Source organism: Argopecten irradians, chromosome 2 (assembly GCF_041381155.1).
Source record: "Argopecten irradians isolate NY chromosome 2, Ai_NY, whole genome shotgun sequence".
Taxonomy (NCBI): domain Eukaryota; kingdom Metazoa; phylum Mollusca; class Bivalvia; order Pectinida; family Pectinidae; genus Argopecten; species Argopecten irradians.
In genome coordinates, this window is record NC_091135.1 from 33,786,057 (window position 1) to 33,813,427 (window position 27,371).

Sequence of the window (27,371 nt, forward strand, 5' to 3'; positions counted from 1 at the left end):
GGCTAAGTAAAAAAAAAAAAAAACTTTAATGTAAACAATGCGGTAGTTATTTTATCAACGCTGTATTCGAATTAGGACAGCTATGCAGTACGGTAACATACAAATGTATAAAGCCGATTATTCACCTTAAATAACTAAACATGTATGTATTCCATGAGACAAGCAAATACTTGTACGATTGTCTTTTTATATGTGTATGAATAAGTTTTTATGACTCTTGAATACATTGATTAATAAAAAAGAGATTTTGAAAAACATATATTCATACAAAAGGGCAGTGAAAAACATACAGAACACACAGTATATTTAAACAACAAGTTAAACAATTATCAAGCCCGCTTTCCTCAGAGTTTTTAATAAAAAGACCTAAATCCTGTAGAAATTGTAGATCATTACGCAGAGGATTTAAACTTGATACCGGTTGAGGTTGTAACCCTGGTACATAAGATTGTCCCTGAAATAAAAGTTTTACCTATATATAAGATCTATCAATTAAACCAGAGGATTTAACTTGATACCGGCTGAGGTGCTATCCCTGGTAAATAAAGTTGTCCCTGGTAGAAAAAATTCTTAACCTGATACCGGTGGGGACGCCCCCGGTAAATAAGGTCCCCGGTAGGAAAATTGACTTAAAACCAGATGGGTCCGCCCCTGGAAAATAAGGTCACCCCTAAATGCATGGCAGAAGTCTACCTGCACTATTTCTAAAGTATAACCTGATACCAGATGGGTCATCCCTGGTAAAATTAAGGGTAGAAGTGTACCTATATAACAAGTATATTTGTAGTCATACGAGTAACTCCCAAGAAGCCACATGCTAGGTTATTTAGTCATAGTTTAGATTGTAGGGTTTTATTTGTAAATTTCATAGTATGATTTAATTGCTTTTGAATTAGATAGATGTATCAGTAATAAAACAATTGGAATATAATTTTGCCTCATTGTATTGTGTGTAAAGCGAAATAGAGTCACCGCTTTTGTATAAACAAGTTCTGTATATTTTACAGTATATTTAGTGATTAACACGTAACACTGTGCGCCTCAGTGGCGGCCTAATCTAACAGTATCCAAAGAACGATATATATATTAATATTTTCAAAACGTGAAAACACATCTGTATTCAAAATTTTCGTCCTTATGCAGTCTTGTAAATGCATTCTATACCTTTAGTTTCATGGCCAAAAGGACGCAATTTGAGTTGTCTTCGTGACCGGGCGCGATCGTGTATTTAACTTTGATGACAGTATTTTGATGGCAATATTTCTGCCATTTTGTATGATATGACCTTGAAACTCAAAACTGTTATAGACATCGTTCCATAGAATATACCTACATGAATGTGCGACAATTGGTCATTAAACAGCAAATTGTAAATTCGCTGAGATCCCGTGTTTCGTGAGTATGAAACTTACGACACATATAACTTGAACTATGTTGTGCTCTTGGGGCAAGATTTGACCATTGTGACCTTGAATTCATGTCAACGTGATTGGAATGTAAGCGTATACATTTATACCATACATGAGCTCAGCTGATGTTTCAAAGGAATTGTGTTAATGTAAAATGATATTTCAGCATATAATTCAACATTTTACTACCGTGACCTTTAAGAGTGATTAAGGTCATACAACAAAAACTTATTTTGACATGCGGCAATCAGTCTTTGATGTAAAGATGTTCTACAACAATTGTACTGATGTAGCATATGTGACTTGTATGACCTTGACTATAATTTTAATTTTAATCTCAATTCATGCAGGCACACATGTATGCCATAGGTGTATGAAATATGAAATATGTATAATAGAGTTTGATGACGTAACAGAGTTACAAAGTTTTAGCGTAAAACTGTTTTAGATATCTGCCCATGCTATGTCTATGCAATATTCAGGCATGTATGTTAAGTATTAAAGGCGCTGAAATCTTGTGCATTTTTGGCGGGAAAACGACAAAATCGCAGTTTTCCAAGGTCTATATCTCCGCCATTTTGGTTCCGATGAATTTTTCTGTGGCAATTTTCGCTTTTGACATTTGTTTGACCCCGTAGCGAGCTCTTGACCTTGTGACCTTGACATAATCTCTGATAACATGTGATGAACAAAAATCGCGCTATGTCACGATCTACCTTAAAGACAAAACGGGGACAACGTACAGCGTACGGTTATGAAGTAAGGAACGTTTAAAATTTGGTCGAAAAAAAAGTAGTTTTTTACGTCTGTGGCCTTGACCTTGAACATTTTTTACAAAAAAAAATCGAACGTACGTTTCAAGATCTCATGTACTGTACCTACATAATGTGTCAAAAGTTGCGCGTCGTACTGTGTTTCGTTCGTGAGATATCCTGCTAACAAGATTTGTGGAAATAAGGGAAAAAAAAGTAATAATAACTCGATTTGATCGCGATCAAAACACGGGATTTCCACCTATGTAATGATATAAGTAATGTTAGCGAACAGACGATTGCTTTAATACTCTTTTCCTTCGCTTCAGGTCGAATGAATGAACGAACGGACGATCTCACTCAATATTAATCAAAAAGCGTTTCTTACGAAACTAGGCTGGTCCAACCGTAAACAGATTAAGAGGCAGAAGATTTCATAGAAAGGTGAATATATCGGAGCCTGCTGATTGGATATATTAAAGGTACATCAGTTAATGGTTAATGTGTGGGTCGGGCAATACATGTAGATGTAAAATTTGTAAAGACTTTTGATGTGAATTTGTTTGGTTCTGTGGTTTCAAAACTGCCGGGTATTTTCCCCAACATAGCAACGGTTTTGCTTAAACATCCGGTGTCACATGTGACAGCTCTGCCACATACATAAAAGGTTTTGAACCTGTCAGTTATTGGGTTTGTGCATTACCTTTTTTGTTTGTTTGTTTGTTTGTTTGATTGATTAAATGTACGTCCTATTAATAGCTAGGTTCACGTAAGGAAGGCCTCCCATGCATGCGATGTTGCTACACATGTAAATGTACGTGTATTAACGCAAACATGGCGATTGTGTACATTGTTCGTGTAGAACTTAAAACATCTCGAAATTAAAATATTCAAGTTGGGTATAGGTAACAACCAGCAAAATGAAAAGAATACCTTCGAAACGGCCCGTGTGTAACGAAGATTGAGCCCAGGACAGAATTTTAACCCGGCCGCTGATTGGCTGGCTAATTCTGAATTTCAAAATTAAAAATGTTTTCTGACAGGTAATTATTCCTTGATAACCATGATATGAAATTGGAAATTCAGATTGAGATTAAGGTTCAAAATATCAATTTTGACAATGAATAGGTAAAAACATTAGAATTTCAGGTTTTTTAAAGTGCAAAAATTCTCCTTTTCTTATGAAGATCTTGGACCAATGCGGAATAACTCGTACCATTAGAGTTTTAGTATTAGAGGATTATCTCCCTTTGGTCACATCATGTAATACACATCACTCAACGCACAAAATAAAATCGCTGAAAGGACAATTGATGTCCTATGCCTCCGTCATTTTGAATCATATGACATTAAAATTGGTCAAAATATGTCTGAGAGCGTGCCATTTCACATTCGATTCAAAACCTTTCTCTTGAAAATTTTACTAGTACCGTAAAATTTACGTTAAAAAAGTGAACGAAACGAATTATTCGGAGGGCTGTATTTCCGACATTTTCTAATTCCTGATTTTGAAATATAACCCTGTACAGAAAATTTATCAATATCTACATTTACATAAAATCAACACCCTAAATTAAAAGATAAAGGCCCTACGAGTTCACAAATTACGGGAAAAAAAAATAAGGAAATGGAACAAATTGACATATTTGAAGAGCTATATTTCCGCCATTTTTCTATATAACCCCTTTAAAATCCATAACTTTTGAAGACAAAAGTTTATACAACATAGATTTGAAAAATCAACATTGTACATACAGGTTTAAAGGCGCTGAAACGCGTGCCGCAAGGACAAACATAAAAAAATCGATTTTTAATGTCCTGTATCTCCGCCATTTTGGATCTTATGACCTTGAAATTAGTCATTTTATATGTCTGAGGGCATGCTCTTTCACATCCAATTCAAAACATTTCTCTTTGAATTTTCATGAATTACGGTAAAATTTACGTTAAAAAATGAACGAAACGCCATATTCGGAGGGCTCTATTTCCGCCATTTTCAAATATATGTCTTTGAAATTTCAAACATGTACACACAATAGGCTAAACTTTAATTTTTTTAAAATTCTACACCCTACATGAAATGATAAAGGCCCTACGAGCTCACAATTAACGGAAAAAATAAGAAAATGAAACAAATTGCCATATTTGGAGAGCTATATTTCCACCATTTTTTCTATATAACCCCTTGAAATTCATAACTTTTGAAAACAAAAGTTCCTACAATACAGGTACGAAATATGAAGACTGTACATACAGGTTTAAAGGCGCTGAAATGCCTCGCGCAGGGACAGATATAAACTAAAATTTCGATTTTTGATGTCCTTTATCTCCGCCATTTTGAATCATATGACCTTGAAATTGGTCATTTCATGTGTTTGAGAGCATGCTCTATCATATTCAATTCAAAACATTTCTCTTTCAATTTTCATGAATTACGGTAAAATTTACGTTAAAAATGAACGAAACGCCATATTCGGAGGGCTATATTTCCGCCATTTTCAAATTTATGTCTTTGAAATTAAAAACCTGTACAGACAACAGACCAAAGTCTACATTTACAAAAAATCAAAATCCTACATGAAATGATAAAGGCCCTACGAGCTCACAAATAACGGGAAAAAAATCAGGAAATGAAACAAATTACCATATTTGGAGAGCTATATTTCCGCCATTTTTCTATATCACCCGTTGAAATTCATAACTTTTGAAAACAAAAGTTCTTACAACACAGGTACGAAAAATGAAGACTGTACATACAGGTTTAAAGGCGCTGAAACGTCTCGCGCAGGGACAAAAATAAACTAAAATTTCGATTTTTGACGTTCTATATCTCCGCCATTTTGAATCTTATGACCTTGAAATTGGTCATTTTACGTAATGATGTAACACTATTTTGATAGAGAGCGCAGCTCGAACGGGTTAAAGCGAATTTGTTAAATGACCGAAAGCCTTGATAATCATCCAAATGTGGGGAGTTGCAAAACATACTCAGTAAACTGGAAACGGAAGCAGAATACACTGACGGGAGATTACATCATACGTACATTTTAAAAATTATTTAATAAATACCTTTAATATCGAATGTTAGAATATTTGTTATCTTACATTCACATCTTTGTTCTAAACCTTAACTTCAAAACCGTTTTGTATGACCCTACCGCTTCGGAATTTTCGCTCTAGCAACGTGAATATGATGTTGATAAACATGTATATGTGACCGTAGTCACGGATTGCGTTAAGTTACATCAGAAATGTTCTACCCTATATATCGAATTTTGTAATATACCCAACGCCGCCATGAAGTTATCAGGGATAGAATTAAATATAAAAAATGGTTTGGCAGTAATTAAATGCATGCAATAACCAATAAGAAAGAAACGCATAATCGTTTAATATCACTTTTTGTTGGCTTGTTTGTGGGATTATTTAAATGGTGAAATATATACCTACTGTGTGATGTTCCGAATGTTAAATATTGATTTTTGTAGATCATATATATCACAGTATCTTGCTGAAAAGACAGTCTGACCTTTTACCATTTCTACACAACCAGTAGCTCTCAGTACTCAAACACAGAGGTAAGTAGAGACTTCAGCCAACATCAAGTTATCTTATTTGTTTGGTTTTAAGCGCTCAAGTTACAAATCAATTTGATCGAGTTTAAAGCAATTTGTTTTTGTAGTAATTACATTGAAATTATTCACATAATCATTAATATGAAAAAAAACCTTTTCGATCGAAAAATATGTTATATATATGAAATATATAAGTGTAACGATGAACTTTTAATCCATCCATGAATTTCCGAAATGTGCAGCTGTTTCTTATTTTAATTAAATATATTTTTAATCTTCAAAAATAATGAAAAACTAATGATACTCGTTAAAAACATAGTTAATTATAACTCGACGTAGGGACAGAAAATCAAAATTTACCCTTTTTATAAGCTGCTTGGTGGCTTGTTAGAGTGTCTCCAGATTTTTTCTTTTTTTTATTTATTTGGAAAAATGTTATTTGACATATGAAAATAGCTGATTGACATTGACTACATGATTATCAAACCGAAATTACACATTTTAATTTAGAAACTCTTTATGATAACGATATTGTAGCAACATTAATGGTCTTGATTATTTATGAAATCACTAGTAGAAAAGTGAGGGGGCAATGTTCTGTTTGAAAAGAGTAGAACGAGTTGTTAGAAGTCATTTAGTTGTTTTATAACAAGTAGGTACATTATATACTACATGGAAGCATTGCATTAAGCTACTCTCTATGAGTTTTGCAAACACTGTTCATAATGGGCGATATACAACAGATAATGCTAACTCTCAATTGCTATAAATTATAACTTCTCACTATTAAGTGTTATTACAGTACACATTATATAGACCAAAATGGCAGATGAACTAAAGCGGAGGTTGGTGGTAGGATTGGAATCAAGCCCAAAGTACATTCCTTTCTCGTACAAATACGACGAAGTTGGATCAAGGCTTCAAAAGGAAAGTTGCGAACATGTTCATGATTACTATGTAACTGCAAGTGAAGTATCGATTCTGCAAAACAGCGCCCAGGTGAATAATTCCTTTTGAAAATTACAAACGTTGATATTGTATGAATATGAAGCGTGATATATTGTACATGAATTTGATAAATCCCGCATTTTGTATATTTATCTTTTTAAGAAAACTGTGCATTGTTTGTGTGTTTTATTTGATCTTAACTGTGATAATAAGAAACCTACTGAATTGTTTTTATAATGAGGAAAAGTCGTTTAAGAAAGTGTCTGTCAAAAATCATTTTTTTTCGGAATATTTTAAAGGGGTGGTTATTTTTCTATTGAATGATGCAGGATATCATCCCGAATGTTCCCAATGATTTGACCTTGGTTGACATCGGTAGCGGTGACTGCTCTAAGACGCGGTTTGTTATCGACGAACTGATCAAACGACAGAACACACTGGCATTTTATCCCTTGGACATTTCAGGAGGTATGATAACTTTTGTAAGTTTCTATTTCGAAACGTAGGGGATCCGGATGATAGACCGGGGAATACGAGGTATTTAAGTCTTTAAAGGTTTGCCATCGACAGGCAAAATAATTATCTTAAATATGGCAAACCTACACATTAGTGGTCTTTTAATTGCAGTTTTTACAGCATTATGGTTAATCATACAAGTGATTTACAACCGTTTTAATAATGCTACATGATATAACTTGGATGATATCTCAAAGGTTTTGTTTTTCCTGTCGTAAATGGGAATGAATATTCAAGCTCCGGAATTGCACGAAATTATAAAAGGGGACCCGTCCGGACCAAAATTCTGAAATTCTAAAAAATCGTATACAGATTTTTTTAAACAAAAATATGGAGAAAGTTATGAAATAAACAATAAAGAAGATGTAACAATAACTAATGTGGAATGGTGCTTTTGCGGATTGTTTATAAACATTTCCGTAAAGAATAAAATGGGGATAAGGTTATGAATTCCAAGCTTGCAAATTTGATCAAGGAGCCAATGTTTTTAAATCATATTTGGAAAACATATTGCCTTTGGTATGTTGTATGCAAATGTTGTGAAGATGACATTATTAACTGTTTATGGGCAAAACTATGCAAAAACATGATTTTACGTATAGAAACGTTCCTGGGATATAAAGAAAAATAGTTAGCATTTGTGAAAATACAATAGTTTTGTATCTATCGTTAGATGTGTAAGACTCAAAAGTAAAAGGTTTGATACTATGTTCATTCTGATATAAAAATAGATGACTAAGGCTAAGATTACAACTTTCATTTGAAAAGGAATATTTAGCGTTTCATGAAGAATATTATCAAAATTAGCACTATAGTCTGCCAAATCTGCGGCGACAAAAGCACATTTTTCCAGATTATTTGAAATAGTTAATGATTAATTTATAGTAAATATTAAATCAAAGTTACAATCAATTAATTAGGGTTAACTTTAGTTGGTGATCTGCACACACTGTGAGCTTTAAAATGATAACGAATGTCAGTTATAATATTAGATACGTAAAATGACGTATTGAAGAAGTCCCACAAGGGTCACACGCACACTTCTGGATCATGATAAAATATTGTGCAACGTTTCATTAAGATGTGGGCAAAAGTTATCATGTATGATGTCGGATACAATGGTGGGAGGGAAAGACGCAGACGAAGAACAGGGGAAGGAGGACTTATTTAGAAGGACGCTATCTGCAGTTGCGATAGAAAAGCTGGATTCGGGTTCAAAATTCACTGGCTTTTAATTTGAGATTATTCAAGCTCCGGATAACTATTGTTTAAACAATATTGAACTAAAGACTTTACAAATATTTGACTTTTATGCAAAAATGACGTGCATGGACTATTAGCGGGCCAAGATCGTCATGCTAACCTATCACCATATGGTGAACTACATGTATAACAAATGGAATATGAAACAAACACATCAATTCAAAGAATAGTTTATTAATGATTAAATTTGAAATAATTAAAGTAAACCAGATGTTTCAGTTTAATAAAGATTATATCGATAGTTATTAGCTTAATTTATTAGTTGCAAAAATATATTGATTGGGTTTGTAAGGTCATGATAGATTCACAAATTGATATATTTTCTTAATCTTAATATTAATACATTTTTATCTGATTGAGTATATCTTTATGGTGATTAACATAGTCTACATAGAATAGGTCTGTATATATATGATATATGAAAAGTGTTAGGGAGAAGGAGAGGTTGATAGCTTACTTTATATTTGGACAAATTTATATGTAGAAAATACCACTAAATCAGTTTTTCTTACACGTTATTTGTTAATGTTGTCTCAGACAATGCACAGACATAAAATATTATAAAATGTGTAGAAGAAACTGACGTCTCACATACAGGGAAAGAGATAATTCGTAATATATGTATAAGCGTAAAATTATGAATATCTAACAATAATCAAAAACCACTCAGCAACTGTTTTCCGTTTAAGTTTCAGGGATATGTAATGAATTAAGAAATGAATATTAACTCCATTATGATAAGCATGCTGTTGGGAACATGCCTTTTCTATAACTTATTTTGTCATGTAATTTCTGGGAACAAAAAACCCAATCATTATATACATGTATTGCGTCATATATATCTTTCTGCCATATAATTTGATATCTAATAATCGCAATGTACGTAATTAGATGTACAAAAACTAGCTAAAATTGACAGCAGATATTGATCCATTTATAGATGTTGTTTAAAGTCAGCTATATAAAGAGTATTTATATTGATTTCTTAGAAGCATTAGTACAACTGTTGTTGAATATCTTGACATCGATTTAGTGTTATTTCTACATGTATATAGCATGATAAATTTTCAAAATGACTCTAAATCATGAAACAATTTCGGCTTATATTGGGACTTTTATAGGATCTATATTTATGGTTTAACTCAGTAAATACCTGTTATAAATGTAATTTTAGAAAAAGGCAATACAATGAGAAATAGTTGAACAATAAAGAGAGGATGATGGTGACAATGAGAGTCGCTGTAAGTGTTTACTCAATGCGCTGTATAAACATAAACCATAATCAACTGCTATGAAATTTATCACCTGCTATTTCTATTGTGAAACATGCATATTTTCAGTTTTCAGAAGAGTGTTAACTTTGAATATCTTTCTTCAGAGTTCTTAATGAAAGCAGTAACAAAACTCAAAGAAGAGTATGGTGATTTACTTACAATTCATCCGATAGTGTCTGATTTCATGCACGAACTAGACCAACTAAGGTAGGTTAATGAAACAACAACAAAATGTAGTCCACGGCTATATATATCTATGTGTGTGTTATTGGGGTATAAATATCGATATAACTTTAAATTATTTTATGAACTGCAAATCGTAAGACTGATGGAGGTTCATGCTCCAATAAACCTATACACATTGTATCATTGTAGATAATCTCTATATGTATATTTTATATATTTTTTTAATCTCTACTGTAAGATCTGAACAAATATAAAATTTTGCAGTTATAAATTTTGCAGGACATTTTCAAAGTGGACGGGATCACTCCAGAATTCCGTTAAGGATTTCTTTTTTGAATGCATTTGGTAACATAATGAAATACACATTTTATTTAATTTCCATCGTATTATCTTTTTTCCGTTAACATACAGTGTATCAATCAATGCTTTAGTGTTTAAATCTAGATTTATACAACTGTATTTTGAATCTTAGAGTTACAATATCCATGTAAAGCTTAAGATGCTCCACCGCTGACAAATGGTATTTTTCACTATCAAAACCAGGAGCAGATGATTTAGTATTTTTCTTCAGTTACAGAAGTTACTAATTTAAACCATTACCGCCATTGAAAAACTTGAGCTTCTTATCTTACTTAATGATTAATTGCATCCCGAAAAAAATCGGTGGCATTATATCCTATATGGAATAAAGTACTAATTGCGCATGCATCAAAGGCAAAATAAATTATTTAAAATCGTTTTGTGTTAATTAGACATATATATAGACGATAAAACACCAAATGATGAATATCATTTATGCTCTGTCGGCGGTTGAGCATCTTTAATATATAAGAAAATATATGCATGCATATTTAATATAATCAATTAATATATGAATGCAATCTCTTTAACTTATAGACAGATCAAAGGCACAAAGCTGATTCTTTGGATAGGGTCGATCTTCAACCAGTCATACGAGGATCAAATTAGTACTCTAAGGCTCATCTCAACCATAATGACGGGTATATGATTTAATCATGAATTGAGAGAAGAAATGGTTGAAAACGTAAATATGCTTTTAATGGGAGGAGATGAGTGGCTTAGTAAAAGTCAGTGAAATACATTTCTCTATACTTTCTCCCATAGCCAATGTAATGCAGAGTCTGTTTCTGGTATGTGTAGTCACATAAATTTGAATTCAAGTTAGGATGATGTACAGATTGTCATCATTTTTAAGTTCTTGGCACGTATACCATTTCCATTTCCATTTTCAGATCAATGTCAACTGGCATTTTCGGCTGATATCACCCTGAGTAGAGATGCTGTACTAAAGGCCTACAATGATGATGGCGGTAATTATGTTTCTAACAAATTGAGATAAGACTTTTCCAAATTCAGTTCTTCATTTGCTTTTGTTTAATTCATTACTTTTCGAGAAGATTTATTTTAAAAAAAACTTCACTTCTAACTTTAAATGGCCTTCAGCCAAATCATGACTAGCGGTACGTTAAATGGTCAACGCCACCCTATTCGCAATAAAATTCGAATTTTATATTCCAAATTCAATTCCTCAGTTTGTAAGACAGATGTCATCCATAACAAGTAGAATGCCTATATGTCGGTTATTTAAGGATGTGTAGCGGTTATGTTTATAATATGTGTTTGTTATCTGTTGATACATGTATGTTTGTACTCTGTTGATATATGTATGTCAGTAAAGTTGATATATGTATACCAGTATTTTGTTGATACATGTATGTCAGTAATCTGTTGAAACATGTATGTCAGTAATTTGTTGATACATGTATGTCAGCATTCAGTTGATACGTATATGTCAGTAATCTGTTGATACATGTTTGTTAGTAATATGTTGATACATGTTTGTTAGTAATATGTTGATACATATTTGTTGTATGCCAGTATTCTGTTGATACATGTATGCCAGTATTCTGTTGAAACATGTATGTCAGTAATCTGTTGACACATGTATGTCAGTAATCTGTTGAAACATGTATGTCAGTAATCTGTTGAAACATGTATGTCAGTAATCTGTTGATACATGTTTGTTAGTAATCTGTTGATACATATTTGTTGTATGTCAGTAATCTGTTAATACATGTATGCCAGTATTCTGTTGAAACATGTATGTCAGTAAATCTGTTGACACATGTGTGTCAGTAATCTGTTGAAACATGTATGTCAGTAATCTGTTGAAACATGTATGTCAGTAATCTGTTGATACATGTTTGTTAGTAATATGTTGATACATGTTTGTTAGTAATATGTTGATACATGTTTGTTAGTAATATGTTGATATATGTATGTCAGTAATCTGTTGATACATGTATGTCAGTAATCTGTTGATACATGTATGTCAGTAATTTGTTGAAACATGTATGTCAGTAATCTGTTGAAACATGTATGTCAGTAATCTGTTGATACATGTTTGTTAGTAATATGTTGATACATGTTTGTTAGTAATATGTTGATATATGTATGTCAGTAATCTGTTCAAACATGTATGTCAGTAATCTGTTGATACATGTTTGTTTGTAATATGTTGATACATGTATGTCAGTAATCTGTTGAAACATGTATGTCAGTAATCTGTTGACACATGTATGTCAGTAATCTGTTGAAACATGTATGTCAGTAATCTGTTGAAACATGTATGTCAGTAATCTGTTGATACATGTTTGTTAGTAATATGTTGATACATGTATGTCAGTAATCTGTTGATACATGTATGTCAGTAATCTGTTGATACATGTATGTCAGTAATTTGTTGATACATGTTTGTCAGTAATCTGTTGATACATGTTTGTTAGTAATATGTTGATACATGTATGTCAGTAATCTGTTGATACATGTATGTCAGTAATCTGTTGATACATGTATGTCAGTAATCTGTTGATACATGTTTGTCAGTAATCTGTTGATACATGTATGTCAGTAATCTGTTGATACATGTTTGTTAGTAATCTGTTGATACATGTATGTCAGTAATCTGTTGATACATGTATGTCAGTAATCTGTTGAAACATGTGTGTCAGTAATCTGTTGATACATGTATGTTAGTAATATGTTGATACATGTATGTCAGTAATCTGTTGAAACATGTATGTCAGTAATCTGTTGATATATGTATGTCAGTAATCTGTTGAAACATGTATGTCAGTAATCTGTTGATACATGTATGTTAGTAATATGTTGATACATGTATGTCAGTAATCTGTTGAAACATGTATGTCAGTAATCTGTTGATACATGTATGTTAGTAATATGTTGATACATGTATGTCAGTAATATGTTGATACATGTATGTCAGTAATCTGTTGAAACATGTATGTCAGTAATCTGTTGATATATGTATGTCAGTAATCTGTTGAAACATGTATGTCAGTAATCTGTTGATACATGTATGTCAGTAATCTGTTGATACATGTATGTCAGTAATCTGTTGATACATGTTTGTCAGTAATCTGTTGATACATGTATGTCAGTAATCTGTTGATACATGTTTGTTAGTAATCTGTTGATACATGTATGTCAGTAATCTGTTGATACATGTATGTCAGTAATCTGTTGAAACATGTGTGTCAGTAATCTGTTGATACATGTATGTTAGTAATATGTTGATACATGTATGTCAGTAATCTGTTGAAACATGTATGTCAGTAATCTGTTGATATATGTATGTCAGTAATCTGTTGAAACATGTATGTGTCAGTAATCTGTTGATACATGTATGTTAGTAATATGTTGATACATGTATGTCAGTAATCTGTTGAAACATGTATGTCAGTAATCTGTTGATACATGTATGTTAGTAATATGTTGATACATGTATGTCAGTAATATGTTGATACATGTATGTCAGTAATCTGTTGAAACATGTATGTCAGTAATCTGTTGATATATGTATGTCAGTAATCTGTTGAAACATGTATGTCAGTAATCTGTTGATACATGTATGTCAGTAATCTGTTGAAACATGTATGTCAGTAATCTGTTGATACATGTATGTCAGTAATCTGTTGAAACATGTATGTCAGTAATCTGTTGAAACATGTATGTCAGTATTCTGTTGAAACATGTATGTCAGTAATCTGTTGATACATGTATGTCAGTAATCTGTTGATACATGTATGTCAGTAATCTGTTGATACATGTATGTTTAGGAAATATTGGCGTTAAAATAAGTTTACAAGAACAATGTTGATTGTTTGTGTAATGTAAACAATACTTTATGTTAAACACTTACGTCAGTTACAAAGAAATTGCTATAATACCATATATTCCAGAATAGAAAAATAGAAAAATTAGCATCCGTTTGTCAGTCCTAATTAAACGTTTTATTTCAAACAACCTTTCAATCAATACGCCAAATATACCTTCGTATGATGATTTGAATGTATTTAAATATTTAGTTAATATCTTAGCCTACATTTCTTAATCTAAAAGATGACCTTTCCTGTTTTTTTATTTCTAAGTTTACCCTCAGTTAAACATTTGCTTTCATAAGAAAGGATATCTGCTTCTCTGTCGAGCAGTCTTAGTACATTGTTTTTTTATGAAACATGAGATAAAATGACTGGTGTGTATATTTTTGAAGCAAGTATTTCAGAGATCTTAGTTTAGACCAAATACATTCACAGAACTACATTTTGCTATCAAATATTATTAAACATTTAGTAAATGTTTTGAAGATTCAAATGTATAAAATCATAAAGCTTTCTTAAACAGTTAAATGTTAGGCCCAAGTAAGTGTCAATTACATGTGTTCACACAGATATGTTTAACCCAGCTTCGGTTGAGTCACTGTAGCTGAATAAGCTACAATTTGAATAACCTCTCACTGTCAGTAGGAATTGTTTTTAGTTGTGTACATCTTAACAAGTTGGTATAGTTTTGTCATGGTTTTTTTAAGAAAACAATATACCACAACAAGCATGGTTGTCAGCATTTCACTCATATTTGTACCGGACTAAATAATCAATACAATACATTGTTTTGGTACATCATATTTTTCTTTTCACTCACTCACAATTATACCAATTATACTTTATCATTCAAGGTTACAAGCGAAGAATTAATCTTAACGGAATTTCAAGGCTGAATAGGGAGGAAGGCAGCATGATTGACCTAGACAAGTTCTCGTATCATTTGGATTTCATACGCAACACACATCCTGAATACATGAGTTACGTAAGGGCCTTCATTGAAGCTAAAGAGGATGTCCAGTATCCAATACGTAAGTCAGAGTGTAGCTAGGATAAATCTGCTCTGCATAAAATATGTGGACAAAGAATAATGACGTAGCAGCACAGCGAACATTTGCGTACAGTATAGATGACAACAATACCAACGACTCCAACGTTCATTGGAACCAGTTTGCGAAATAGACTCTTGTTTCTTTGCAGTTCAATTCAAATTTCCCTTTACGAATCCAATAGTAAGATGGACACAATAGATTGGTTCAATGTCTGATTTCTTCATCTGTGTATAGGCATATATATTATAAGTTTCTCATGATACGTTAAATATTGGCCTTTATTACAAACCGTGTAAGGGATTAGTGACGTATCCATTATTAGCAAGATTGAATTGCTAATCACAGATTACATGTGAAAGCTAGATTTTACTTTTAAAATTTTGTAACTGAAATTATTTCAATAAAATATAAATGGAAAAAAATAGACAAACGCTTGCAAACATTCGTCTCCCCCCCAAAAAAAACCCCCACCAAAACTTTCAATAGACATGTAAATAACAGCATTTTTCTTTCACAGGACTCTCACACCATTTTCCGTATTAAAACACAAACTTCCACCACTTTCACATTAGTTACAGACATATTCATCATTTACTCATTATTACCTCTCAATCATTCATATCCATCCAAAATAACTTGATACTTGTATATAATTGACTTAGATAGTGTATAGTTACTTTTCATCAAATATGACAGGGGAGACAACTCTTATTTAAGAATAAGCAAAAAGGAGACTTCTCCGTTTCACATATGCAAACATTGAAATAATTTTCATCTATCTGATGAAATATATAATGATAATATTTTGATTGAAACCGATTGCATGTATCCCTAATAAAACTTTGAAATTAATATCAAACAATAATATATATTTTTTATTAACAGCTGGTTTGGGTATAGACTTGACGATGAAGAAGGGAGAACATCTTTACCTTCACGAAGGTACTGGACTCAGCTGTAAATATACACTGGAACAGCTACAAACCATTGTCGAGAAAGCTGGACTCCGATTGGCTGGAACTTTGATAGACAAAGAGAAGCATGCTGTTTTCTGTCGGTGTGTAACTAAATAAAAAAAAACAATATCCTATAAGATCTTATTAAAATAATTGTGCCATATCAAAATATCTCATCTTTCAACTTTTTGTTGTCAAAATACTTATTAAGGTTTCATAATAAAGTCGGTTCAAGAGGAACATGGACTTGAATGGAATCTTAATTTTGAAATACGTAGAGTGATCGTCAGTTATATGATTTAGTAAATGATGTACTAAGAGCTCGTTTACCAATGTTTATATATGCTTAACATGTATATGTTATCGAAATGGAAACACGTGTTTTTGTTGACACTTTTAGATATCTATTTGTAGGAATGATGCAGTTTAATGTGATATGCACAATAAATATGTCTATAAATAAATTGTTGTTCAAACTTTGAAATTGTTTTCTCATTTTATCAATATAAAAAATGAATGAGTATTGCCAATTTACTTTCTCAACAATGGATATAGAGAATACATGGTAAGTATATTAATATACAAGGTTTGTATTGGTGCGAGACTTCGCCGAGTCATCTCGGCTTTCCACGTCGAGCACCAAAATTAAACTTGTATTGTAAGATACTAACCATGTCTTATGTTTATTCTGAAAACATTTTGGCATACAAAACGAAAGGAAATTCCAGTTCTTTACTTAGTTTCGCTCGAAGCGAGACGCTTCTTTGATGCGAAGGAAAAGATTCATTCACTAAACCGAATGAGAGTATTCTCCTTTTTACTTCGGTGGGAAATATATAAGCGCATTTGCAAACAGTACCGGCGATTATATTCACTGTGTAATATCATTGAAACAATATAAAAATACTCAAAAAAAAAAAAAAAAAAAAAAATCAACAAAGAATGTTTATGCGTGATAATTCATAAGTTATTCATGAACTACAACTCGCAGCAGTATGCACAAACAATTCATGAATATTCACGAAACTTCATGAACTGGAACAATTAATTAATATTCATTAACTTGAGTCGTGTTCATGAAGTTTGATGAATGCAAGTTGAAATCTGCGGCATCTGAAGTTCACGAACTCTTGTGGGAGTCCAGAATTGAAATTTTCTACCAAGCCAATGCATAATCACTATAGCAATATTAGTGTGCAAAAATTTCATTTTGAGAAAGAACTGCAGATAAATCAAAACTTATTGAAAATGTTCATCTGTGCACTAATGTGCCAAAACTTCCATTTTAAGATGAATAATGTTTCCCATTTAACACGCCAGGAGATACAGCAGCCATTTTGGATTGTGACAAGTCATGTGACTTCGGTGGATATTCATTAAAATTCTTCAAAATTCAAAACATGGATAATTCTTGACACATTGATCATGAACAATCATGAATGATTCAAGGATTCATAAAACTTCATTAAGTGTTCATGAAAGTCATTTGATGTATATTCATGAACTTTTTTCATGAACTTCAATCTGCTAATATTCTTGAAAGTTCATGAATCATTCATGAATATTCATGATGTCATGAATACCATCTTGCAGGGGTTATTTTCCTTTTTTATAATGTGTACATTTAGGTGACAGTAAACAGAGGGGCCAGATCCCGGTTTATATTTTTATTCAGTATAAAGACTCTGTTTGTAACCATGCATACAAATTTAGATATCAAATACATGTACATATTATTCTAAAATTTGTACATCCAATATGAATTGTTTGATAGAAGTTACATTAAAAAAAAAATATAACTTACATGTGTTAGAGATTTCAATTTAGGGTTTCTCTGGAAAATAATCATGATCGGAAATGCAAGCTTTATTTGAATCAAAAGGTATTGGAAAAATTGTCAGGGTATTTTTTACAATTAAATGACTTTAAGTCAGGTGCCTAATTTTCATAAAATTGTCCAAATCTACTGCGTTCTGCTTCCTAAATAGATTTTTGAATAATATGCATGTACATGTGCAGTGTATATGTACTTTGGCAATCATGATTAAGCATTATCCATTCATTATTGCTTGAAACCTCAGGAAAACATGACAAAGGCATGTAGAATCAAATATTCTTAACTGGGATCGGTAAAGAGAGGTAATTGCCTTATTTGCTTTTTTTTGTTTATTGGTTTGAAAAATAACTCAAAATAACTTGGTGGGATGTCACGCAATTCATATTGCACTAATTCTAGTCATTTTAACTTGATAAATTGCTTGGGTCTAGTTTCATGAACATACCTTAAGTTTCCTCATAGATATTTCGGAAATATTCGAAACCGGGAAGTTTGACATTTCAAGGGCAAATCTTGCGTATTTAGTCAATTTCTACAAATTAACAATATCGTATAGGACAACATGCTGTTCATTAAACATAGAATGGATTTTTTTGTTATTCATTATTCGATCAATTCAGGAAAATTTAAGACTTGGCAGAAAATTATGCTTTACATTTATTTACCACAACGGCGAGTTTTTAGTATTACACTAGGTACATGACTTTCCCCATGCTAGGCATGTCTTACTTTTCATACTGGGTGTCCATTCACAAAATTTACCTCTATCGCATTTCCACTAGCATTTGTTTCCCTGTAATTAGGTTCATCGATTGGTTTTGTTTTCCTTTAACATTGGGATTGGTAGTGGCCTTCATAATATAAACACATTTTGATTGCTCTCTTGAGGATAATATCTTCATCACGTAGTAGCAGTTGCTGTACTTTTCCATTGGCGCTTAAAACCATTTTGTCCCTTATCACCATATATTTCATGTACTCCGAAATTACAAGATGCTGAGAGAGATCAAGAATTAATCTGCGGGAAGGAAACACTCTTGACCTTCTTTACCCATTATTTCATAGATTTAGTAAAAGAACAGTTCAACACTGACGTTGTACGAAGTACAGTTCATACCATACGACCGCTGCCACGCACCATGTAGATTTGGTGTTCTTATATATCAAACAATACAACGAGTAGACAGACTAGTTTTCATAGCTGCCATGCCGTCCACATCTTTATTAAAAAAAGGACTTGGTTACTTAGATTTAGGAATAGCGCATGATAGAAATAATATTCCGGATCATGATATTTTACTGAACTAAATTGGGTATTGTTCAACACCCACCACACTTCACATACACAGTGGTCTGTCCCTATTGATGAGCTTAGCTGTTACCAATTCTGCCCACACTCATCCAACAGCTGGTCGTCTCAAGTCGAACTTCTTTTAAACGTCAACTTATTTCAGACAGAAATACGTCATCCATACGATCAGGTGTGAGGTAAAGCCTGGATTGGAAAAGACAGGTAAAATTACATCTGAATCATAAACTAGACAGGTGTCCAGATGATATGGGATTAAGAAAACAAATAAGGTTAGTATATAAAATATTAAACTATTTTGAGACTTTCAACAATTAGGATAACAACAGTGTACCTAATATAAATATGAATACTCTCACTGATGTGTTGTAAACAAGGAAGATTTTAGTGTAATAGTGGAATTACATGACTCGGGATTTACTTCGACACAACCGCCGGATAATATATGTTACTAAAATGCTTATCAAATACATTTATAACAAAGAACATGTATCACTTCATATTGATCAAATAACAATATACATGAATAAATATAATGCATAGAATATATAGACTGTTGAAAGTAGACGTCAAACACACTGCATACCAGGTGCAATTAAGATAGTAAGATTTCAATATTTTAATGTTCAATATATCTAATTTATAATATAACACTGCATATCGTCATTTGTAATTACACTGGTCCTGAAAGTTCTGCCTATAAAATTATATAATATGTATAACAGTAAAATCTGTATTACCAATACTCTCTGATATCTCCATTTTTGATCCTGCCATCCAAAACATACAAAGCGGTCGATACCTTATAATATGGCTAGGAGAATAGACACACTCGTAAGCGGAGATTTAATAAGGAAACAGCACCACCTCAGCGAGTTAAAGAATATTCCACATAACAAAGATACCCAGCTCGAAATATCGAAGATGAAATTAAGTGTGCAACGGAACTTGATAGAACAGAACTTGTCAATCAAACTAGAATGAAGACGAGTCTATAATAACACTGGTATCAACCCTTTATTCATAATAAAGACATCGCCGCTACAGTCTAACAAATGCAGAAAAAAAATCATTAAGAGACCATAAAAGAAATTTAAGAGACATCTATTTTTTTAAACAACAAAAGACAGCCAAAAACTTTTAAAGACTTATGTGGAGATCTAAGTTCAAAGAACATGCCCAGTATTAAGTTGTAGAAAGGTAGAGATCACGCTGCGGCACCTGCCAATATCTTATCGCAGGAGGATCGTAATTCGTTAGGGGAACTAAATACAACATGATTTACAATATTGAAAAAAATATCATGCCCAGACTTCAGCGAGTACAAAAGGTATTTGAACCCATACTAAATTATCTCCGTAACTGAGTATTGCAAATTCGAATCCAATCTGCGGCTGCGGATTGGAGACATTTGCTTTTGATTTCTTAGTATTTAATCGGATAAGATAATTCATGTTTTGCTATGATCAGTTATATTTAAACAAAATATTGAGAAACGTATTTGAATCCACACTTACATTCGTGCTAAATTCGAAATTTGTAGTAAGAATCTCAATTCTCCAGATCAACAAAACAAATCTACTTATCAATTCAAAACTTTCACATCAAACGAAAATGCTGCATCTGCAACCGGCTGTTGACAGCGGATTTCTTATTCGAATTTGCAATCCCAAATAAGAAATCCGCTGCTTACATCAATTCGCTATATTACGTAATATGATTTGTTTGTCCGCTTTGCTCTGGTATTTACATTTATATTGACCAAGGTGTCTATGACGACAGGTGCTGTGAGATCTTCACCGATAGTTTACGCTATAAAGGTATAATAGTTTTACATGTGAATGTGTACTGAAGTATCTCGTAAGAGTTCTTATTAGAGAACACGGCACACCTTGACTTACATAAATTATGAGATGCATAAAATAGTTAGTAAAATCCATGATAGTAAGCGAACGTTTTGCACATGAACGTCATGGATGAAAACCATATATGTAATTATTACATTTTTCGCAGTGAAAAGGGTTTTACGGTGAACATAAAAGCGATATACTTAACTCAATTTTAATATTTTCACTTACTTTTGACCAATCGGACAGTGACAGTTAAAATATGATTTTGATAGTTACGTCATTTTATGCGCGAACATGACAAAGATGACAAAGGACAAATAATTATACGTTTCCACCTCACTCGATAAGATATAACTGGTATTCATCAGGAAACAAGGGATATCCTCTATTTTTCGATATGCTCTGGTTTTTTTCACTAGTTTCATTGGCTAATGCATAATCACGTGACGTTCAACGTATAGCATAATGACATGGTATTTCCATTTGTAGAAGCACTTAGTTTATATCCCTTTGTATACACTCTTGCCCAAACAATGCATTCTTCAGGGTAAAGTTCTTTGAACAATGCATATTTCTTGTAATTAGTATTCACATCGGAGATTGATTTCAAAATGTTTTAAAGAAATTAAAGCTATTAATGTCTAATATGAAATTTAAAGATCGTTGTTTCTATACATATGGTTTTATATCACCTTTGTAGAATATGTAACAATGACCTCGACGTACGCCCTCAGTCGTTATTTATTCTACTAGGGCAATATAACACCATATGGACTTCAACAAAGGTTCATCATTGATATGCATGTATCGATTTCGTCCAGAAAAGGTACCTCCCATTGAACGTAAAAACTGCCATTTTTATGAATCGGTGAAATTCAATATTTTAACCAGTCTATAAATAAGTCTGTTAGGATCCGTTTAATTTATAAAAATATACAATAATATATACATGTAATGTGATTAGCTCCCTTGACTTTATTAAGACAACTTACTGATATAATATCTTTTAAATGATAACACATTCTAGGATGTAGTTACGTTTAAAAAATAGAATAACTGTCCAACTTTACTTTGCTGAATTGAAAGCAAGAAATGTACAATTAAATTATAAAAAAAGTTCATCATTCTTATAATTTAATTATTTTTTGACGTGATGTTACAAAATAAAGAAGTGGAATTAAGATCTATTGTTTGTATTATTTGGATATGTTCAACAGTGCATTTTAACTTCATTTATGCAATGCTCGGATCGGTAGTGGGGTTATAGCACAAAGGGGGACATATTTGTATCCCTGAAATGGGGTTACGAGAATTTTACAAATATATATACAGTATACAGTTATGTTGACGATTTAATTATATATATAATAGCAAATAATGCAACTGAAATCAGGCTAAATACATATGTAGATTAGCGGAAACATATATACGTTATCTATGTTTCTAGTACATTTAACTAGAGATCTTATCTCTGTTTTAACAGCTTACTAAATTATCTATCAAACCTCGGGAATATTAATTTTTCATAATGTGATCTAAAAAGAGACGAATTCGAAAAATGATGGTCATATAATTATCCATTTGAATATGTTTCAGTATAGATAAAAATTCTTTCTAGGCCTATGGATTTCAACAGAAATATATATGTATATATGTTTCTGATTTCAAGAACCAACATAACGAAAAGGAAATGTTTTAAATGTATTTCATAGTTCAATACATAGATATCATAGACATCAATTAGGAAGGTGAGTTAAAAAATGGATATCCGAAATCTTGCAACTAACAGCAATATCAAAATTCTTGCATTGAGCATTATATTAGCATTGTTCTTTATCGACATGCCATTTGTAAATAATTTTGTTGTTTTTGTTATAAAGATATATTTACGTGTAAGCAGAACATATATAATGAGTCTTTCTGATATATATACTGTACATCTAGTAGTTGATACACTTGTTATACATTATGTTGGAACGGTATATTTTACTGTAAACCAGAGATTTTTAAGTGTAAACAAATATTACATTATACAACATTTTTATGATGGTCCATCGCTAACTTACCTGTGATCTTACTTTTGACACCTAACGCGAGCTAATCAACAAAACGTGACAGATCACTAAACACCTTTCTTACGTAATCTGGTTAACCCCCTCCTTAGTCTCGGTTAACCACGCGTTTTAGTTACTGCAGTATACAGGTATAGAGATTAACGCAGCACGACATTGGCTATTCGGAATTACCGCATACTTCCAACGTCTCACAAAGGAAAAGTGTGGCAAATAAATGTCTTGCTACCACAATTGACTCCACAATAACCCCCATGATTTCTCGTCACTCGGGACTTATTACCCCCTCGCTTCGCTCGGGATTAATAAATTCCTTATTACTTTACTTACAGTTCTGTTTTTGTTCTGTACTTCATATCTGCTACTTGGATTAGACTTGTCACATAGACATCTTCAGTCTCATTGTTTTCGTCTGACCAGTGCATGATTTATTTTTCAATTAAAAATACTAATGAATGAACTTGAGCGAAATATCAACAAGTCGTTGAGTGTACTGTGAAAGCTGAATGTATTTCGTCAAAAAACAAGTAGATCGATTTCAGATATAACACAATTAGTAGATGCATTTACATATATGCAAAAAATTCTGTTTGGAATCATAACTTAATCGTATGGGCAGGAATTTGTAAAGAGGGTTTGACCAGTAGACATTCAAAGACCCGAGTCGGGCTTTGGATAACGTAATCAAGAATCCTTGATATAATATTCATATATATGTGGTTCCAACCATCGTAGATATACAACGTACGTGGATTATTATGAACATTTTATTGTGTATAATTATGCAGTAATTGCGCAGAGATGTTCATTTATCTAAGACAGGTACATCAATATACATGTTTGCATAGTATAAATCCCTGTTTTCAAGCGTTTTTCAAACTCATATCTGTGATTAAGGATAATATTAAATAAGTATCGGACATGAACACAGGTATTTGAAATCACTTTGATCGGGATTATATTAATTTGTTCTATTTTATATCAATCCACATTCAAATTATTCAGAAAAAAAAGAAATAGACATTCTCGGTCGCCTGATATCTACAATGTACATGTAAAGTTGAACTAATATTTATTTTTCATTTAAATTCCAAAATTTGTAACGGTGTATTTTTTCAATAATAATGGTTTTTAAATTTTCTAAAACAAACAGACTAATTAAGCGTTTGTTGTCATATTTATGACATACATTGGTGTGCCACATATATGAGGTATTCTATCATATCTAATGGTACGCTTTATTCATTCAATGGAAAGCCAATGATTTGGCAGGGCATTTGGTTAGCTCAGGTTGTTGCCTTGGACAATTGATTAAACAATACATTTAATGAAATAATCTTATCCATAAACCGAACATGCAAATATAAATAAAAACACTTCAATCCATTTCAAATTTTTCAATTCCAATGCATTTTCAATTTGATCAAATATTTAGAATAGTTCAGTAGACTCTTTCACTGGCATGAACCCGTGACCATCGAAGGTATTACTACCCCAATGCATAACTAAATGCCAAATTAATGTAAATACTAGAAATTATCATACATTGGGTCTAGTAGTAACATATAGGTACTGTACATAGACATTGTAAATAATATAATTAAGGTTTTCTTGCAATTTCCAGTTTTGCTATTAATTTTTCATGAAATTAGAGCAATTTCATTTCATTAGTTTTTAATCAATTCCTTAAATAACAATAATAAACCCAGAGTATCCTAAAATTTTAGCATTCAAAAATATTTTCATATATCATTTATTGACTTATGAAGAGAATGTGTCGTGAATCACTGGATATGCCGATTTTTAGCACTTTTTTACGTCAATCGCTTTATTTCTTACCCAATATCAAAGTACTGAGAGTACTGAGTTTAAACTGTTAAACGAAAAATGCCCTTCTCTTGGCTATATCATCTATCATAAGCCGCTTTAGCGACGTTATACTTGAGTAAAAAGTATCCCATGTAAGTTGGTGTACCAAAGTTCGGTCAAACTGACCTACATATTAACCTTTGGCCTACATCTAAATAAAAAACTTGTTTTGGCTATATATCATATAATACTTTTCATAAAATGTTAATTTTAGTGTCATAGATTGAACTACACAATATGTTGTGTCATCATGCAAAATAAGGTCAATATGACCTATATTTCCTACATCAATCGTCAGAAGTATTTCCAATTTGTGTCCTCATGGGTTTATTTACTTATTTATAAGCAAATGTTTAATTTAGCAAAACGTATATATGCTGTTGTTTTGATAGGATTTCACTTTTAAGCCAAACAGCCCATGTCTGACTATTATTCAAACAATAAAACATGGTCAAACTACACAATAGTGAAAAAACAAATCCGGTGGCCTGAAAAAGCTTACCTTTTTTGGGCCAACATATAAGATATGCACGCTAAGAGCTCTTCAATAGACGTTCTTGGTGTCTGATATATTTCAAAAAAAATTACCATGAAAGTAGGTCAAGTAAACAAATCATGCGGAATAATTACAGACCCACTATCTGAGTTCTTTACGCCTTTAAAATATTAAAATATTAAAAAGCTGTTTGAAGATTTTCATATATATGACCTGCCTGAAGCCTTTCATTCCAGCATACTTCAAGGCGTCTCAGTTATTGTCAAGAAATATTTTATGTTTGCCAATTTGAACCCTATTACATTGAATTAATGTCAAGGTCGTTCATTTGACAAACAACTATGCTACCCTTTATTCAAGAATACGTCAGGTCTAACATCTTGCTTCGATGCCTTTCAGTTATTGAGAAGAAGTCGTTTGAATGAAACGTTCATGCACGACTGACGGTGCACGAAGGACGGTCACTATAGGTCACCCTGACCCATCGGGCAAGAGGATTTAACAAGAGGCCTATTGGTCTTAACGGTCATCTGACTATCGGCACAATACACAACTGTCAAATAATACAGTAGTAGCAAACAATTAAGACGGTTCAAGGAACTCTTTAGCTTTAGTAGAAGTAAGTTTCTGGTATATTTGATGAATTTGACCTTGACCTTTTTTACTCTGACTTATGCCAGGTAAAAAAAAGGCTCAAAGGACTTTAAATTTACCAGTGTTAATGTAGGGGGCGCTGTAGTCATAAAAATGGTCCAAACGGGTTTAAAGAATTGTAAACATATGTGTATTAATGCTATTAACTAAATGTAAACTCAAAAATCAAAAAAATTATCGTGGGCGGATTTTCACACTATATGCAACAACTCCTTTGATTACAAGTCAAATAATGAACTCTTGTCAATTAATCAATATCTGTTAATCAGAGGGTCTTCTTTTCCTGTTTGTGTATTTCTTTAAAGTTCGAATGTAATTTGATAGACATGGATAGCTGGTTGATATAAAGATATAAAAGTCCTGAAATGATATTTTATGAAATTACTTTGCGTATGTGGCAAGGGGAGCCTCTTGTGTCCATCTTTTGAACATATTTTTTCATTTTCTAATTGTATTCGTTAATAAACGATACTTCATTCTTTATTTTATATCCATTTATGATAATATATTTACGAATTATTTTTACGACAAATTGATTTTCAAGCACAAAAAAAAAATATTGTCAGGATATAAATTGAGGATAATGGATTTGCTCGAAATATTTGGCATATTATCAATTTTGTCTACACTTTTAAACCATTTTAAAAACATGCTATGATATTACAACATACTTCCCCCCCCCCCAAAAAAAAAAAAATGAAATCCAGGAAAATAACTTTTCATAAGCTTGAAATGTAGCGAGGGGAATTTTCTCAAAAATCAATATTTGCCCTAGATCACCGTTAATTTAAAATTGATCATAGACACCCTAATAAAACAACAGTTAGTGATACATTTTTTCGTAAACTAACATTTGTACTAAATATTATTGTATATTTATTCTTGCATTTTCCATAACAGTACAAAAACTCCTAATAACTAATTGTGCTTTTGGGTAAAACAAATAGTTCCTTTTTTAATTTCAGAAATCAAATAATTATTGGAAAGAAATATATTTTCGTCAGCAACTTGGACAAATTAAGATTTTCAATCTAATTGTAGATAAAAACTATTTTGAATTGAATTAAAAATTTTCCCTCTAAAATTCGTCCTAAATCGAGTAAAAAACTTTGTCAGATATTCTCCCACATGTTTACAACTACCAATCGCGA

General features: G+C 32.1%; 1 protein-coding gene across 1 annotated transcript; it reads left to right on the forward strand.

The window, feature by feature from the left end:
- The first annotated feature begins 5,651 nt into the window (after positions 1 to 5,651).
- On the forward strand, positions 5,652 to 16,552 carry LOC138316978 (histidine N-alpha-methyltransferase-like). Its single transcript, XM_069258613.1, has 8 exons — positions 5,652 to 5,739; positions 6,539 to 6,735; positions 7,014 to 7,152; positions 9,842 to 9,944; positions 10,821 to 10,924; positions 11,177 to 11,254; positions 14,980 to 15,156; positions 16,063 to 16,552. The coding sequence occupies exons 2-8, from the start codon at positions 6,559 to 6,561 to the stop codon at positions 16,248 to 16,250; spliced, it is 966 nt and encodes a 321-aa protein (XP_069114714.1). The 5' UTR covers positions 5,652 to 5,739; positions 6,539 to 6,558; the 3' UTR covers positions 16,251 to 16,552.
- The last annotated feature ends 10,819 nt before the right edge of the window (positions 16,553 to 27,371 follow it).

Coding starts and splice junctions, on each gene's coding strand:
- LOC138316978 (XM_069258613.1), top strand. CDS start 6,559: ATGGCAGATGAACTAAAGCGGAGGTTGGTGGTAGGATTGGAATCAAGC. Junction 6,736..7,013: donor TTCTGCAAAACAGCGCCCAG/GTGAATAATTCC, acceptor TGAATGATGCAG/GATATCATCCCGAATGTTCC. Junction 9,945..10,820: donor CACGAACTAGACCAACTAAG/GTAGGTTAATGA, acceptor TTTAACTTATAG/ACAGATCAAAGGCACAAAGC.